This window comes from Grammomys surdaster, unplaced genomic scaffold (genome assembly GCF_004785775.1).
Source record: "Grammomys surdaster isolate TR1022 unplaced genomic scaffold, NIH_TR_1.0 125756, whole genome shotgun sequence".
In the NCBI taxonomy this organism is placed as follows: Eukaryota; Metazoa; Chordata; class Mammalia; order Rodentia; family Muridae; genus Grammomys; species Grammomys surdaster.
This window is the reverse complement of record NW_021620588.1, coordinates 941,763-960,538: the sequence shown is the minus strand read 5'-3', so window position 1 is coordinate 960,538 and position 18,776 is coordinate 941,763. Positions and strand designations below refer to the sequence as shown.

The following is an 18,776-nucleotide window of genomic DNA, read 5'->3' as shown; positions in this document are numbered from 1 at the left end:
GTTTGAGTGTTTTACACTAGATTTAGAAGCTTTGGCTGAAAATATTCTTAGTAGGGATGTAAAGATGGCTCAGTGGTTAAGATTATATACTGTTCCTTCAGAGGAACAGAGTTTGATTCCCAGAGGCCACACCACGTGTCTGTAACTAGTTCCTGGACAGAGCCTCTGCACAGACTTTCACATGAAAATAGTATATATAAATAATGAATAGATAGATAGATAGATAGATAGATAGACTTTTAAGAAAAGAAGAAGAAAGAAACTCTTCTTAGTGCCACTATCAGACTGAAGCCCGTCTTTAAGGAAGGAGGCTGTAGCAGAGACCGCACACCATGTTGAGAAGCTGTTCTTCCCTCCTCATAGGTGTGGATCAGATAATCTTCCAAAGGAAGCTCTTTCAGGCCTTGAGGAAGCATCCTTCTTATCCCAAAGTACGTACTCTCTCTATGGTGCTCCTGCTTCCCCGGCACAGAGCTGAGGGGCTGGTAACAAACGTTCAGCCTCAGAGCTTACCTTCTTCCGTCTTGGTTGTACAATCTCCTTATTTAGGTAATAGAAGAGTTTGTTAATGGCCTGGAGTCCTACACTGAGGACAGTGACAGTCTCAGGAACTGCCTGCTGTCCTGTGAGCGCCTGCAGGATGAGGAAGCCAGGTGTGGAGAAGAAGCTACCTTCCAGAAGTTCAGTCTGCCAGTGACTGGACTGGATACAGGAAATGCAGTTTTCTTTGTTTTTACAACTTTGCTTATAATTTATAACTCTTATTTACTCAGAGTTTAAGTGTAACTCTAAAAGTAATTAATTTAACTTGAGGCTAGATGGCAAAAAACTGGAATGTTTTATGAAACATGTCTTACCTGTACTGATAAGAATTCACATCTCTGTGTCTTCCTTACCAAGAGCTGTCTTCTCATGTTCAGAGTTGTTTCTAATAAGGCTGTGCTTTTGTCTGTCTGTCTATTTAGAAGTATTGTCTCAATTTTGCAGCCCTGCCTATACTAGAACTCCCCGTGCAGACCAGGCTATCCTTAAACTCATAGAGGGCTGCCTGCTTTTTCCTCCTCTGAGTGCAGGGACTAAAGGCCTCTGCTCTCTAGCCTGGCTTTGGGATGATCTTGAAGGATTGTATACTTAATCAGTTTTGTGTAGAAAAGATCATCAAACATTAGAACAACACGAACAAAATAGGAGCCACGTGCCTCTGTGTTTTACAGCATGGGCACGGTTTACTCCAAGAGTCTGATCAAGCTACTTCTGGGGATTGACGTCTTACAGGTGAGACTGCAGCACCCCCTGGGGGTGTGACGGGTGTGAATTGGGCAACTACAGGGTAGAGTGAGTTTTAGCTGGCAACAGTTCGGTACAGCACTTGAAGAGGTCATTCTCTAAGTCATGTCTGTGTCTTTGACTGGTTGTTAGGCTGGTTGATCTGGCACTCCTATTCATTTCTTCAGCATATGATTCTGGTTTACTTAAAAACATATTGTAAATTGTTTTTACATCATGCTCGTGCCTAGAGAGGCCAGAGGCATCCCCTGGAGCTGGAGTCAGAGTTTTCAACTACCAGATATGAGTTCTGGAAACCAGACTTAGGTTCTCTGTAAGAACAGTACACATTCCGAATAGCTGAGCCATCCTGCCAGTCCTGGTTCCTCTTCCTTACAGCTCTGTGCTGTGTGCTCTGAGAAGTGTGTACTTACTGTTGAATTTTCATCTGCACCATCACTTAGTGACTTGAGTTTGTTCTGTACTTCCTTCTCTTCTATCTCACTTTTTTAAAACATTGGCAGAAGTGGGGGTGTGTGTGCTGGTGGTGAGGGTGCCTGCAGAGCAGAGGTGTTGGAGCACTGGATCTGAAGCTAAAGGCAGTTGTGAACTGGAGGATGTGGCTTCTGAGACTCAGACTTGAGTTCTCTAGAAGATCGTGACTTAACCACTAAGCCTTGTCTCCAGCCAGTACATTGACATGTCCTAATGTGTCAACATGAAGAGAGCTGTAGCGTGAAAGGTGTCTTTCCCACAGATCTTCCCCTTTCCTCTTCCTTAGCTTCTTTACTTAATTTTAATCTCTTATTTTTCTTTGGAAATCTCGCCTATAATTTAGTTAACTCATATCAGAGAGCTTCTTCTTTTTTTTTTTTTGGTTTTTTTTCGAGACAGGGTTTCTCTGTGTAGCCCTGGCTGTCCTGGAACTCACTCTGTAGACCAGGCTAGCCTCGAACTCTCGAACTCAGAAATCCACCTGCCTCTGCCTCCCAAGTGCTGGGATTAAAGGCGTGTGCCACCACCGCCCGGCTAGAGAGCTTCATTTTTATCTGAAGAGTAGACCTCCTTTAAAAACATAATCTTTTAAAATCTGCGTTTCAGACTAAGAGTTACCATATTTAACAGTATTTTTAGTATCTGATTGATTTTCCTTACTGTTTGGGAGTGCAAATTATTGATGTATTTATATTCAAACATTTATATTAAAATACAGACTATCTGTGTGAACATTCTTAGAGCATATCTGTTATCTTAAGATGTTTCCTCAATAGCTCTGGTGGAAGAAACTTATGACCAATTGTACATCTTCATTTAATGATTATTATAGATACTAAAGTAAGCCATCTACTGATCAAATAATTTTCAGGTTTAACTAGTTTCATAAAGTACACTGAGAAGAGGCATATCCACAGGTCACAGCTCCATGATCACCTCTCTACTCACTCTGCTTTCTGTTTTCCCAGAGGTAATTGACAGTGGAATTTGCCTACTTGTACTTTGTCCAGTCCTCTCAGGTCTAATGCTTCATGGTTAGGTGCAGTGCTGTCTTAATTAGAGGCAGCTGTTGTTATAAACCTCTCAGGAAGCCTTCTTCTGTGAAATCATCTCTGTTAAACCCAGTGTACTGAGCTCTTCAGCATTGTAGTACCTTTAGGGAGTACCACACAGCCACTGGCCTGATGCTGCAGCAGCAGCCTGCTTGCCATTTTGACCTGGTAACTAATGTATTTCTGTTGTGTATTTCCATACCATCTCCTGACTGTGCATGTTTTCTCTTTTAGCCTGCCATTATCAAAATGTTATTTGAAAAAGTCCCTCAGTTTCTTTTTGAAAAGTAAGTGGAATTATTCTGAAACTTTGAGTTTCAATGCTTTTGGACTCTCTGGAAAGTCTCTTCTGAAATGTCCTATGGTCATGTTTAACAGGTTCTCGAGTGAGGGATAACATTTCTTCTGTTACTTCATAAATGCTAAATCATTGTTAAAATAAATATCACAGGTGCTTGTATGTAGGATGGTTCTTCTAGAAGAGTACATAACACTCTGGCATTAGTGGCCGTTTTCTAGGAGGGAGCCAGTTGTCAGTCTTTGTCTTTTATTTTGAAGTGTTTTTCTGCTTATATTTTGAAATTACTGTGTCAGTAGCTAGAGAGATGGCTCAGTGGTGAAGAGCACAGGCTGCTCCTGCAGAATACTGGAGTTGAATTCTCAGACACCAGTGCAGATAAAACACCCATACACATAAAATAATAAATACTCTTAAAAAACCAACAACTGTGTCAGGAAGGGAAAAGACCAGCCTGATTAAAAATGACATATAAAATCTCAAGTATAGAAATATCAAATATTTAAGTGTTCAATTTCATTAGGAAAGGCAGAAACTTTAAAAAAAAAAAAAAAAGGTCTGGATGTCGTAGCACTTGCCATTAATCTCAGCACAAGGGAGGCCGAAGCAGGTGGATCTCTGAGTTCCAGGCCAGCCTGGTCTACAGAGTGAGTTCCATGACACTCAGGGCTACACAGAGAAACCCCATCTTGAAAAACAAAACAAATAAATAAATTGATTTAATTTAATTAAGTAAAAAATTCAATGCAAATAAATCTTTTATAAAAACAAAAAATGGGAAAAAACAGGCTGGGGGTGGGGCTGGAGAGATGGCTCAGTGGTTAAGAGCACCATCTACTCTTCCAGAGGTCCTGAGTTCAATTCCCAGGAACCACAGAGTGACTCACAACCATCCGTAATGGGATCTGACGCCCTCTTCTGGCACACAGGTGTACTCATAGATAGAGCACTCAAATCAATCAATCAATCAATCAATCAATCAATCAATCTTTTTTTTAATGCAATGTAAGCTGGGTGTGTAGCCCAGTTGATAGAATCCTTACCTAACCCGAAGACCTGAGTTTGATTCCCATGACAGTGTAAATTTCAACATTCCAGTGAAATAGGCAGAAGGAACAGAAACTCAAAGTCACCCTCAGTTACACAGAAAGTTTGAGTTCAGCACAAGACAGAGAAGACCCTGCCTCCCAAAAAAAGAAAAAAAGAAGGAAAAATAAAAGGATAAACTATTGAGTATGTTTTCTCTACACCCAAAGAGCCTTTGTTAAATACAATGAACAGTTACTGGATTTGTTGTAAATGAGCATAAATCAGTCATTGTGAGAAGCAGTTAAGTTGTATGTCTCAAAACCTTAGATGTACGTCTGGTTGCTAGACACGGTGGCTCGTGCTTATCACCCCAGCACTTAGGAAGAGGAGGAGGCAGAACGAGGAAGGATTCAGAATCATCCTCAGATACATAGTGAGTTTCAGGCCAGTCTGGAGTGTGCTCTGAGATCCTATTGCAAAGTAATAGAAAAACTAGACAGTTTTCAGTCCCAGCATTTGAGAGACAGAGGTGGGTGAATCTCTGTGTGTTCAAAGCTCGCCAGGGCTATGTAATGAATCTGTGTTTCAAAAACAAAACAAAAGCCACATTCCAAAGTTGATGAACTTTCGATTTATTTTTCTTTTTTGTTTGAGACAGGGTCCTATGTAGCCCACACTGGCCTAGGTTACCATATGTTCAAGACTTACCTTGCACTTAAAACCCTGCTTCTATCTCCCAAGTGCAGAGACTCTGGGTATATCATCATGTCTGGTAGATTTATTAACTACATTTACTTCTTTCGGTTTTTCAAGACAGGGCTTCTCCTTGTAGCCTTAGCTGTTCTGGAACTCACTTTGTAGACCAGGCTGGTCTTGAACTCAGAGAGTTCTGCCTCTGCCTCTAAAGTGCTGGGATTAAAGGCTCGAGCCACCACCTCCAACCAAATGATTTTTGCTTTATTTTATGTGAATGGTTCTTTGCCCTCATATATGCCTGTGCACTCTATAAGTTCCTGGTGCCCAGGGAGGCGAGAAGAGTGTATTCCATCCCCTGAAACTGGAGATGTGATTGGTTGTAAGCTTCCGTGTGGTTTCTGGGAATCAATCCCAGGCCCTCTGGAAGATCAACAAGTGCTCTTAACCACAGAGCCATACCCTCCAGCCCATCATATTGTTTGTAAGAGGTAAGTATGCTTTTCCCTTCTCCCCAGCTTTAGCCACTATTCTGATTTTTTTTTTTTCTGTGACAAAGCACTATTACCAAGGCAACTTATTGGAGAGTTTGTGACTAGGCAGTTTCAGAGATAGCGATGAGTCCATAACCATCATGACTCGGAGCATGGCAGCTGGTAGGTAGGCAGGGCGTTAGAGCAGTAGCTGAGAGCTCGCATCCTTCTCAGAAAGTTGGAGGCAGACAGGAGAACTAACAGTATTTTCTTCCAGTCATCTTTTCCACAATATATACATACGTATGTCTGGGTTATTTATCCATTTATTTTATGTGTTTGGTTATTTGCCTGCATGTATGTCTGTGAACCCCATGCATGCCTGGCACCTGTGGAAGTCAGAAGAGGGTGCCAGATCCTCTGGGACTTTAGTTATAGGTGGTTGTGAATCGCCACATGGATTGCTAGGAATTGAATCTGGATCATTTGGAAGAGCAGCCGGTGCTCTTAACTGCCAAGCTGTCTTTCCAGCCCCTCTGTTTTTAATAATCACATTTATGTTTAGCATTGTGCCCCATAACTAGTAAGTTAGTAGTTTTAACTGACTGGCTGGAGTATTCTATACCATATTAAAGTTTTCTGTATAGTCAGGAGTTGGTGATACAGCTTACAGTAGAGTACCTGTTCATCATGTGAGTCCCCTAGAACCAAAAAGAAAAAAAAATGACGTGGGGAGAGGACCAGAAGGAGGAGGGGAGAGACAAACAACTAAATCCCTTCTTATTCTGACATTTCAGCGAGAACAAAGATGGAATCAACATGCCCAGACTCATCATCAATCAGCTAAAATGGCTGGATCGAATTGTGGATAGCAAGGTCGGTCTGGGGCTTTATTCATTAAAAAAGTGTTTTACAGCTGAGCAGAGTTGTGCATGCCTATAATCCCAGCACTTGGGAGACAGAGGCAGGCTGATCTCTGAGAGTTTGAGGCCAGCCTGGTATATAGAGTGAGTTCTAGGACAGCCAGGACTACATAGAGAGACCCTGTCTCTAAAGCAAACAGAAGTTTCTAGTCAGGGATGGTGGTACATGCCAGTCATCTGAGCATTTAGAGGGCAGAGGCAGGAAGACAGAGGTCAACATTAGTCAGCCTGAGCTGCACTGACCAAACTCTTTATTTGAGAATCCTGAATATTTGTCTCTTTAAAAAAAATTACTTCCCACAAAGCTTAGGTACATGAAGTGGTGTGTGCCTATAATTCCAGCACTTGGGGTTGAGGCACGAAAATGTAAAGGCTGAAGCCAGAAGAGGGTCATATAGAGAGACCCTCTCCTGGTTTAGAAAAGAACTGGTGAGTTAGCTTGGTGGTTAAAATGTTTGCTGTGTAAGCCTGAAGACCTGATTCAATCCCTAGAACCCACATCAAAGTCAAAGCAAAGAGCCAGCTCCACAAAACTGTCGTCTGGCAGTCACATGCCCCATTTACTCAAAATATATGCATTAATAAATAATTTTAAAAAGACATATCTTCCTTAAGTATAAAAATTAAGTGTAGTTTATTATTTGTTAAATATTTGGGAAGGGGCTAAAGCAGTGGTTTTTAACCTGTGGGCGTGAACCTTTTGGGAGTTGAATGACCCTTTCACAGGGTTTACCTAAGACCATTGGAAATATCAGATATTTATATTACAAATCATAACAGTAGCAAAATTACAGTTATGAAGTAGCAATGAAAATAATTTATAGTTAAGGGTTGAGGAAGGTTGAAAACCACTGGACTAGAGAAATGACTCAAAAGTTACAAGCACGTATTGCTTTTGTAGAAGACCCTGGTTCAGTTCCTAGCACCTACATGGTGGTTCACAACTATCTGTAACCTGAGTCCAGGGGATCCAGCAAACATAAACATGATGTATACACACATGCATGCACGTAGACAGAACATACCCCACAAAGTGTAAAAAAAAAAATCTTTTTTAAAACATTGGTAAGAGCTGGGCATGGTGGCACAGGCTTTTAATGTCAGCACTTGAGAGGAAGAGGCAGCTGGGTCTCAGAGTTCCAGACCTCTGAGACCTCTGAGGACTCCCTGGTCTACAGAGCAAGTTCCTAGACAGCTAGGCCTTAATGTAGAAACCCTGTCTTCAACAACAACAACAAAACAAAAACAAAAAGGTAAGGGTGTTAACTTGTGTTTCACAATCTCTAGATTACTTATTTCTGAAAGGTGGACACCTCCCAGGCCATCTTATTTCACTATAAAGGATTTAATTTGTAGTTTTTGCTAGTATGTGGTTTATGTAAGTGCATTGGTAAAGCTGAACACTTTAAAAAGTAGAAGTTCAAGTTTTTCTTTGTGTTGGTTATTGGACAAGAATATGTTGTACCTCACTGAGTTTTAATAATACAGGGAGTGAGCATTTCTCCTTATGATGACAAGAAAGCTGTTCTCATAATCCATTAGCCAAGACCCTGTTTTAGTGGTGAGCAGTCCGCTTGAGGCACTGCCTGCGGTCTTACTTTTTCCCAGAAGCCTTGTTTGTTTGTTTGTTTGGTTGGTTGGTTTGGTTTTGGTTTTACAGGGTCTTACTATATAGCTCTGGCAGGCCTGGAACTTGCTGTATAGCTGAGACTGCCTCGACCTTTGCTTCTCCTGCCTCTGCCTCTCAAGCGCTCAGATTGTCAGTGACCTCTACCGTGCTTGTCTTCATTGCAGAGGTTCTTAGAACCATTCTTTTAGGCTTTGATAGACACTTCATTCAAAATACATTTTTTTTTTTTTTTTTTTTTTAGAAAAACTGGTGTTTTTAGAGTCTCATCTGGGCTGGAAGTTGGACTAAACTTTAATATATTGAATGTACTATGTTATGTGAATTTAGGGGAGAAGTATTTGCCTCTTTTAGTGGTATACATTCTGGGTAGGTGCAGGTGTGTGTGTGAGTGTGTTTGTGCGTGTGCTCGCACTCACATGAGGGCGTGTGTGCTGGTATCTGGAAATCAGAGAACAACCTTGGATGTTACTCCTCAGGCAACATTCACTAGTCACTTTTTTTTTTTTTTTTTGGAACAGTCTGTCAGTGGCTTGGGACTTGCCAAGTACCTAATATAGGCTGCCTGTCCAGCACTCCCCAGGATTCTCTCTGTCTTTGCTTCTTCAGACCAGGGATCACAAGTGCATGCCGGTGTGCCTGGCTTCTTTTATCTAGGTTCTGGAGATTGAACTCAGGTCTGCATGCTTATAAGGAAAGCACGTTATTATTGAGTGTACTGTCTCCCCAGCTCCCTTTTGCCTCTTACTTTACATTCTGAGCCTGAGTCAGTCATGGTCATGATGTATACATGATAATTTCAGGTCTGTATTTTCATGAATAAGGGCTGCTTATTTTGAGTAATGTGCTACAATTCTAACAATGTTCTCCCTGCAGGACCTCACAGCCCAGATGATGCAGTTGATCAGTGTTGCTCCAGTGAACTTACAACACGATTTCATCACGAGCCTTCCTGAGATCCTAGGGGATTCTCAGCATGCTAATGTGGGAAAAGAGCTCAGGTGGGTAAACACTGAGGGACTGTCACATAACGCCTCTACCAGGGGAGCTTGTTCATTGTAGTGTACAAAGTGCTAAGTTTAGAGCTAATGTGGTAACTCTGGCTAAGGGTGCTTGCTTTTCATCTCTGATGATGTAAGTTTTATACTGGAACCCATATAGTAGAACTGATTTGCCAAGTTGTTCTCTGACATCCATATATGCACTGTGGCACACATTGGTGTGTGTATATATATATATACATGCACCCACACACACACATGCACACCCCCACAGATGCACACACACACACATATGCATCCCCCACACATGCATACCCCTATTAAGGCATGCGTGCGCGCGCACACACACACACACACACACACACACACACACAGGACATAAAGGCTGGAACATAAGTGTTTAAGTTCCTCTTCAGTTCTGTGGGAAGTTCATAGCCAGTCTGGGCTACACCAGGCTCAGATCACACCCAGAAGGTGGTTGTGTATATGGCTCAGTTGGTAAGAGTGTTTGTCTGACATGTACCAAGTGTGTTCATTCCCTAATATTACATAAGCCAGGTGTGATGGCAGAAGGTGGAAGCGGGAGGATCAGAAGTTCACAGTCATTCTTGACTACATTGTGAGTTTGAGGCCAGCCTGGGATACACTAAGTTCTGCCTCAAGATGTAAACATTCTTTGGGCAGTAGTTGATAATGCCATTAATCTCAGCACTCAGGAATTTAGGTAGGAGGATCAGGAGTTCAAGGTCAACTTCAGGCAGACCTCTGTGAGTTTGAGGCCAGCCTGGTCTATAGAGTGAGTTCCAGGACAGCCAGGGCTACACAGAGGTGCACATGCACTAACATACAGACTTTTTCTGTCACTATTCCCCAAACAATCTAGCAGGACAACTATTTGCGTAGCTTTTACATTGCCTCAGTATTGTAAGTGCCCTAGCAGTAACTGGCAGTATGTGGGAGGATGGATAGGTTAGGTGCTGAGAGCTGTGCCATTTCCTAGAGGGGACCTGAGCATCCACTGCAGGTCTGCGGGTCACTGCGTGGCCTTTCCTCCCCACGCTAGGGAGTCATTTCTCAGGCTGCTCCTTGCCCTGTTCTGTTCAAACGACTACTCAGCTTCTCCTTTGTTAACAGCGAGCTGCTGGTGCAGAATACTTCATTGACTGTTCCGATTTTGGATGTCTTTTCCAGTCTCCGGCTTGACCCAGACTTCCTGTGTGAGGTAGGGAAGAGCTTGCTTTCCAGAAATAGGAGGAAATCATATACAATAAAAGAAAATACCACTTTGAAACTGTGCTCACAATTATTAAAGTATTATGCTGCACATATACATGCATGCGCACACACACACAAACACGTGGCATCATCACGGAGATCGATAACTAGGGCCTTATAAATAATACTAAGCCAGCCAGCCTGCCTGCCTTCCTTCCTTCCTTCTTCCCTCTCTCCCTCCCTCCCTCTCTCCCTTCCCTTTCTTTCCCTCCCTCCCTCCCTCCCTCCCTCGATCCCTCCCTCCCTCCCTCCCTCCCTCCCTCCCTCCCTCCCTCCCTCCCTCTCTCTCTCCCTTTCTTTCTTTCTTTCTTTCTTTCTTTCTTTCTTTCTTTCTTTCTTTCTTTCTTTCTTTCTTTCTTTCTTTCTTCCAATTCACATGGTCTGACCATGTGGCTCTGACTGGCCTCAAACTCAAGATCTTCCTGCCTTAGCCTCCCCAATACTGGGATAACACATGTGCACCCCCAGGCCTGGCTTAAGCAATGCAATTTAGTTGGGTTTCGTTTTGTTTTTCACTATGCTGGGGTGATCAAATCCAGAGTCCCACAAACACTAGGCAGATGTTTCACCACTGAATCATACTCTCATCTCTCAAGTTGTAAGCTTGTGTATTGTGTGCATGTGTGTATGTGTGCACGTGGAACCCAGAAGACAACCTGTACTAAACATAGCTGTACATAACATAGCTGTTCTTTAGGTCTGTCCACTTTAATTTTTTTTTTAATTTTTTTTGAGACAGAGTATCTCAGTGCATGGAGCTTACTAGCAAGGCCAGCCTGGGATGCTAAACCCTCAAGGAAAACAACATGTTTTTACTTCCTTTGTAGCTTTTAAAATATCAGCATTCTGGAATTTAGCTGGTTTTCATTTGGCAGTAACTTCATTTGGCTTTGGCTTCCTCCTAAGTAACATCTCTTCCTCGGGAAGAGAGCTAGCTTCTTATCATTCTTCCTGTCTGAGTAACATCCAAAGATGCTCCTCAGGGACAAGTTCACAGTCTACAGTAAGTCCCCTGGGGTCTGTGCTGAGGGAAGCAGGATCGAGCTCTCCTATTGTCGGTTGTGATCTCAGGCTCTGAATGAAATGTAAGACTGAAGATGTTTGACATTTATCACTTGTCTATGTTAGAAAAGTCTTTGACATTTAAAATTGTAAAAGTTTGTAATTTGTGGAAAAATAATTTTTTCCCTAAACTACCATTAGGAAAATCAAATGAGCAAAATTAGTTTTCTAATTTTGCTGGTAAGTCTACATTGGGTGTGAGTAGTGAAGCCTCGTGCTTTTGGTATTTAGATCCGCCAGTTGGTGATGGGCAAGCTGTCGTCTGTCCGTCTAGAGGATTTACCTGTGATAGTAAAATTCATTCTTCATTCTGTAACAGACACCACTTCACTTGAGGTATGCTATTATTTCCTACCACGCCTGCTTACATTAAGATGCCTGGGTAAGTGATTTAAATAAGTACTTCAAGTTGTTGTTTTCTGGCCCTAGATTAATTGGTGATGCTGACTTCTCCAGATAGCTGAGGCAGAGAACACAGCTCAGTTGGTTGATTACTCAGCTTGAGCTGCTGCAGGCTGACACTGTCTGTGTCTCTGTAGTTGTGCCTCAAGCTCAGCTAGGGCTAGGGTGTGGTATTCAGAATAACCTGAACTATTCTTATCCAGGCCAGGTGCTGTCCTCAGTAGTTTGGGGTTAAGGTTCCAGTGAGCGTGGACTGTGCCTGTCCACAGGTGAGCAGAGGGCATGACTGATAGTGGTTTGCCATAGGTGATTGCTGAGCTTCGGGAGAGGTTGAACATCCAGCATTTTATTCTGCCGTCACGAGTTCAGGCTTCCCAAAGCAAGTTGAAAAGTAAAGGACTAGCAAGGTATGGAGCCATTTGCAGTTGCCATTCCTTTCCTTGGATAATTATAGTCTACTTTCATCCTGAAAGCAGGATAGTTATAAGATCATGATAAATCACAAGTTCTGGTAGCAAGACTACAGGGGTTTTCAACTTTGTGTGTGTGTGTCCCTGTGCACACATAGGCGCGTACACACACACTTTCTTAGACATTCAAATCCACACAGTCTATGGTGCAAGTTTTTCAGTATTTTGCATAAGTTGGGACATGCTCCAGAACTTTTGATTAATACGCAGAAACTCGGATCTTACAAGATCTTTTCTGGTAAGTAGAAAAAATAATGTTTCCTGCTTTGCTGTTTATAGCTCCTCAGGAAATCAAGAAAACAGTGATAAAGACTGTATTGTTCTCGTCTTTGATGTAATAAAGTCAGCCATTAGATATGAGAAAACCATTTCAGAAGCCTGGATTAAGGTAAGCTTCTTGCAATTTTGATCGTCAAGGTGGTTTGTGAGTGTCAGTCAGTGACAGATGTGTGAGGAGGTGAGATGAAATAAGTCTTAAAATTGTCATTCAAGTATAAATGATTGTGATGGGAGGTGAGCAGGACATGTGGAATGAAGCAGGTGTCACATGCTCCACTGATACGTTATCACACCCTGTCCCTTGTTTTCCTAGGCAATTGAACGCATTAAGTCAGCAGCTGAACATAAGGTAAGGCTCTTGTGCATTACCCGTTGTGCTCTCCTGCCTTCTTCCTGTGCTTCTGCAGCTATCCTGTAGCTGCTCTGATAATGTTGGGTGTGTGGAGAAGATAACCCAAGAGGGGTGACTTGCCTTGGGACTGGTCTTACTTACTAGTCCTGGAATGACTTTAGCCTACAGTGTTCAGTAGGGACTAGGAGGTTGTTTCACCCACGTGAAGTTATAGTCTAAGAAGCAGTACCCCACTGTGGTCATAAGTTCAGGTCCTGAGTCTAAGGTTGGCCTTCCTCCCACCAGGTGGAGTTGTCTTTTTGATTTTACTTTGCCCAAGTAGTCCTGACCCGAGTAGGTTAGTCTTTCCACTATAAGGCAAGCGACAGTACTGGATCTACCCCTACTCTCTATGTCTTTCTCTGTCTCTCTTTGACTCTGGTGTGTGTGTGTGTGTGTGTCTGTCTGTCTGTCTGTCTGTCTGTGTGGGGGTGTATGTTAGGATACTCTGCAATCCAGGGCAATCCAGGATGGCTTAGAACTCACTGTGTTTGTTAAACTGAAGATGATTCTCCTGCCTCAGCTTCCATGTGTTGGAGTCACCATGTCTGATTTCTGTAAAGAAACTGGATGTCTGCTTCTGTGTTCTGGTTGTTTCTTCTGAAGGTTTTGCTTTGGTTGAAATCTTTTGTCTTGTAGGATTTTTGTTAGTTGAGTGTCCACCTATTAGATGACAGTCTTAAAAGTTTCTATGATGTAGACTAAACAGTGGAAATAATGAAATTTTTTGAGGCAAGGTCTCATCTGCCTTCAAACTCACTGTGGAGCTGTGAAATTGACCTGGAACCCTCGATCCTCCTACTCTACTCCCAAGTGCTACAGTGACAGGCATTTATTACAGTGATTACTTGAGTATAGTCTTGGGGCCAGTAATAATCCAATTCTTTGTTTGTTTACTTGTTTTGTTTTTTATACAAAAAGTAAATTCACACTCTTTGATGCCTTTATACCTAATTTTTATAGACTTGCAAGCAAGAACATGGTATAAACATAAGTTATATAAACTTTGAACTTTTTTTTGTTTGTTTTTGTTTTTTTACAAGACAATTTTCTCTGTGTAACAGCCCTCGTTGTCCTGGAATTTCTTTATAGACCAGACTTGCCTCAGACTCTCAGAGAGCAATCTGCCTCTGCCTCCACAGTGCTGGGATTTAAGGCATGGTGTAGTGGGTCTCCTTGGAGGTGGTATTATAGGTGTTGTGAGCCATCCCTCATGGCGCTGTGAACTGAGAGCCCTGGTCCCCTAGAGCAGCAGCAAGTGCTTTTAACCACTGAGCTGTCTCTATATCCCCTTTGTAAATGTTTTGTCTTTTTGTGAGATCTGCATGTGTGTAAAGCACGGGTGTACTCCTATAAGAAAAGTTGTGTGCATGGGTATATAGTTTTCACAGTCTGTCTTTAGGAAGTAGAATCCTACTGTGGTTAGTATAGTGCAGTTTGCTCATTTTTTTTTCACCATCACCACCATGTATCAGAAATGACTGACTCTGTTTAAAAGCGGGTTAGCTGAGCCATGTGTGGTGGCACGTTCCTTAATCCCAGTACTTGGGAGGTAGAGACAGGCAGATCTCTGAGTTCAAGACCAGCCTGGTTTACAGAGTGAGTTCCAGTGTAGCAAGGGGTACACAGAGAAACCTTGTGTCAACAAACCAACAAAAATGGGTTGGCCTATTCTGGTTTTTGCAGCGCTGTTATATTTCAAAAACAATTATCATAAATTATTTAACCTTATATTGATGAACTTTTATAGTCTTTGTAACTTTTCATAAAGCACTTTTCCTAATTATGAAAGTATATAATTTAGTTATCAAATGATTTCATCTATTTTTTTTTAAACAAATCTAAAAATGTTTAACATTCTATTTTAATATCACCTTTCTCAGTATTCTGACTGGTTTTTTTTTTTTCAGGAACTACCAAAGAATAATAGTTTTTGTACTTTATTTCTCTGAAAAATGTTTCTGGGTTTTGTAACGGTGTGAGCCGGTGGGTGTGGGGCAGCGAGTGTCGTTGTCGTTGTTTAGTAGAGTAGTCGAGCGCTGCTGTGCTGCTCTCTGACAGGCTTTGGACGTGGCAATCCTGCTCATCATCTACAGCAGCAGCACGCAGACAAAGAAGAGCGCTGAGAAGCTGCTGAGGAACAAGGTTCAGTCAGACTGCATTCAAGAGCAGCTGCTTGACAGCACGTTCTGCACACATGACTTGGTAAGTGTGAGAGGAACAGGAAGTGGTAGAGGCAGGCGGAGGCATGCTGAGAGGATAATAGATTGGCATTTTCTGTACCGTGTGGACCGCTCACAACACCTTCGTCTACTATTGATCTTTGACAGGGAGCTCAGCTTGTTTAGAGCAATAGAGTAATGGCTGTGTTGGGCTGAGGTGATGACAGTGACGAGCCAGCCTAAGATAGCTTGCATCCTTTCAGGAAGATGTTAGCAAAGTTAGTTTATCTTGAAATCTCTAACTCTGCCGGGCGGTGGTGACGCATGCCTTTAACCCCGGCACTTGGGAGGCAGAGGCAGGCTGACTTCTGAGTTCAAGGCCAGCCTGGTCTACAGAGTGAGTTCCAGGACAGCCAGGGCTATACAGAGAAACCCTGTCTCAAAAAAAAAAAAAAAACAAAACAAAAAAAACAACAACAACAAAAATCTCTAACTCGAGTTCTTTTGCCTTTTGGATTTTTTAAAAGAGATTGATTTTTGCATATGTGTTTATGTCATGTGCCTGTGTGTATATGCCACGTGTGTGTATGTGCTCTTGAAGGCTGGAAGAGGACATTGGCTCCTCTAGAACTGGAGTTACAGGTAACTGTGAGTCACCTGATATGGGTGGTGGGAGCCCGACTTGAGTTGTTAGAAAAACAACAAATACACTTAACTGCTGAGTTATCTCTCTAACCTCAATATAACTTTTTAAATGTCTTTTATTTTATTTATTATTTATTTATTTATTTATTTATTTATTTATTTATTTATTTTAAGAGTTTTACTATGTTGTCTTGGCTGGCCTAAAGCTTGGTGTGTAGACTAGGCTGGTCTTGAACTTATAGAGATCCACTTGCTGTGTTTTTTGTTTATTTCTTTATTTATTGTTGTTTTTGTTTTGTTTTGAAAATGACAGTAAAAAAAGATGGACTTACTAACATTATTTATGTTGGATCCCTCAATGTCTGTCTGTAATACATTATTGATGGAACCTTCTCTTATAACAGTTATTTAAATAACTTAGTTTGGAAGTCTGAGGAGGTAGCTCAGTTGATAACATGCTTGCTACACAATCATGAAGACATAAATTCTATTCCCAGCACCCATAAAAATGCTGAGCATGGAGACACACATTCGTAATCATGGTACTGGGGAGGTAGAAATAGGCAGGTTCCTGGGCCTCACTGGTCAGCCGTGTGGAGCCCTGTCTCAAAAGAAGAAAAAGAAAAGAATATGAGTATGGCTCCTGAAAACAACTCCTGAGTGTTACCTCTGCCCTCCACATACACTGTCACAAATGGTCATCAGTACACACACACACACACACACACACACACACACACACTCAGTTTGGGTAGCATTGGATGTTGTAGACTGAACTTAAATCATAACTGGAACAGGGCAGCCTACCTGGGGGGGGGGGGCGGGGGGCATTTAACTGAGTGAAGACTGGGATCTATTCAGTTCAGTTTGTAGTTCCAAATTGAACAGGTAAGACTATGTAGGAAGCTTATCATTTACGTTTTTTGAACTCCAAGGTTAGTCCTTAATCTGTTTATGGAATCTGATCCTTAGAGAAAGAGTCAGATGCCCTCAAACTCTGTAGTTAACAGACGGACGTGAGCTCTGGTCCTTGAGTCTGATCCTTGTGAAGGATTATCTGGGATATAATTAAGACTCCTTTTATAAAGTAGCAGTACGCTGGGCCCTCACTAGCATCGGGACGTGGAAGCTCAAGGACCAGAGCTCATGTCCATCTGTTAACTACAGAGTTTGAGGCCATCAAAGTGCTCACCAGAAAAACAAAACAAAAGCAAAAGCTATTTTGTTGTTTTCAGTTAAGTGAGAACAAGGGTTGGAGCTGTAACTTGGTGGTCAAGTGTCTGTCAGACATGGAGCAGGCTCTGGGCTCGGTGCTTAGTGTTAGAGCTGGAGAGTGGGTCTGAGAGCAGGGTGCTGTGTGTCAGCGTGATGACTCGAGGCCCGACAGGGTTTTTTGGTGGTAGTGGTGGATATTAGCACATTTGGTCTGTGACACTGTTTTCCTAGTCTTCTTCTTTCTTTTCCAGGTTCTGAAGGATATTTGCCCATCTATTCTTGTGCTGGCTCAGACTTTGTTTCACTCTCAAGACCAGAGGATAATTTTATTTGGCAGTCTTCTATACAAATATGCTTTTAAGTTTTTTGATACTTACTGCCAGCAGGTATGTTGAAACATTTATTGGGATAAGGAAGAAACAGGATATGGAAAGGTATACTTTCAAATAAATTGGATGTATTCCAAGGTATATTCTGGGTGGTTAAATGACACTGAAGGGGAAACAACTTTGGAAAACTCAGTTCTAAGGTAGCCGTAGAGATGCGTATTTCTAATCGCTTCTCTGGAAACAGGATAGGGATAAACAAAAGCTTGAAGCCAGACTGACCTGCAGTGCAGGATCTTGCTTCATAAACAAAGAAAATACTCATTTCTAGTCTCTGTCCTGAAGTGATAAGATTCCGTAGAGGATCCACCTGTGAGAGCTGATAATTGGCTTAAAATCATTAAGGTCTTGCTCATATGTAGCACTTCAAACAACTGGACTTAGATTTTATTTTATCTTTTTTTTTTTATTATGTGCATGAGTGCGGGGTTTTGTACCTGAATGAGGTGCCCGAGGAGGCCGTATATTTTATGAATCATCTAGTCTGACCTGTTCTCAATTCACAAAACCTGTAATGCCTTCAGCTCCTTAAGTATAGTGTTTTCGAGAAATCTCAGTGCACACTAAGTCCAATCACAACTTGAGTAAAGTTTAACTCATGGATAAATATTCAGATGATCACACCAAGGAACACAATCAGGAAGTTTTGATAGTATCCACTGATACATTACTGAAAGAAGGTCGAGACCGAGTGGTCATCCCTATCACCCTAGTACCTGAGAGACAGGATAGTCACAAGTTCGAAGCCAGCATGGGATAATGACGTCCAGGGAGCCAGAATAGCTGTGGTAATGTGGTTGTGCTGTGTGGTTACAGGCTTCCTGAAGCCAGTGCTCATGGCAGTTAGATAATAAACAGTGCGGGAGAGGTTAGGAAGGCCACAGGCATGAACCCTTTAGGATGGGCATGTTTTTGCTTCACACTGTCCTGTTGACCTTTCCGTATAGGAAGTGGTTGGTGCCCTCGTGACCCATGTCTGCAGTGGGAACGAGGCTGAAGTTGATACTGCATTGGATGTCCTCCTTGAGCTGATTGTACTAAACGCCTCTGCTATGAGGCTCAATGCTGCTTTTGTTAAGGTATTATCTGTCCTGATAAATATCAACTCGTTTTTCTGTTGCATGTATCTCAGTGTTACTGTTCTCTGTAAGTTAGCAGTAACATTTTGTATTCTGAGCACTGTAAACGTAGGAGGGTATAGAAAGATGGATAACAGGTAAGTTTTAAATATAAGCATATAGATGTAAAGATGCATCATATCTGTGTATTGATTTACTCAGAAACACTTCTCTATACGTACGTGCCGCGCAGCGTTAGAGTGCTGTGGGTGGGAAGACTGGTCTTTGCTTTTGATGTTAAGAGAGTAAGGAGCATAAGCTAGTCGTCTGTGCATACATGGTTTTATATAGCTCTGTAAGATCTAGGAATCACAGATGAAAGAACACTTACAGTATTTGTCTCAGCTGACTTAACCCAATATCTTTTGCATGTATTTTCATTTTCCTGCAAACAGCATAGCTTTGTTCTTCCTTATGGCTGGAAAAATTCCATTGTATGTGAACCACATTTTTCACTGTTGATGAGCATCTAGATTGTTTATAAAACTTAGCTATTATGTATTGCTGCAATAAA

At 42.0% G+C, this 18,776-nt stretch overlaps 1 protein-coding gene across 1 annotated transcript in view; it reads left to right on the top strand.

Annotated features, from left to right (window-relative positions):
* The window catches only part of Fancd2 (FA complementation group D2), a 60,052-nt gene that overhangs the window by 3,630 nt on the left and 37,646 nt on the right, over nt 1-18,776 (top strand). Inside the window, exons 3-16 of the mRNA XM_028788648.1 lie at nt 364-431; nt 550-653; nt 1,215-1,275; nt 3,048-3,100; nt 6,104-6,182; nt 8,733-8,857; nt 9,992-10,079; nt 11,426-11,530; nt 11,903-12,003; nt 12,346-12,454; nt 12,659-12,694; nt 14,798-14,941; nt 17,010-17,144; nt 18,092-18,223. Of these exons, the coding sequence (XP_028644481.1) occupies nt 364-431; nt 550-653; nt 1,215-1,275; nt 3,048-3,100; nt 6,104-6,182; nt 8,733-8,857; nt 9,992-10,079; nt 11,426-11,530; nt 11,903-12,003; nt 12,346-12,454; nt 12,659-12,694; nt 14,798-14,941; nt 17,010-17,144; nt 18,092-18,223 (1,340 nt within the window). The remainder of the gene's footprint in view (nt 1-363; nt 432-549; nt 654-1,214; nt 1,276-3,047; nt 3,101-6,103; nt 6,183-8,732; nt 8,858-9,991; nt 10,080-11,425; nt 11,531-11,902; nt 12,004-12,345; nt 12,455-12,658; nt 12,695-14,797; nt 14,942-17,009; nt 17,145-18,091; nt 18,224-18,776) is intronic.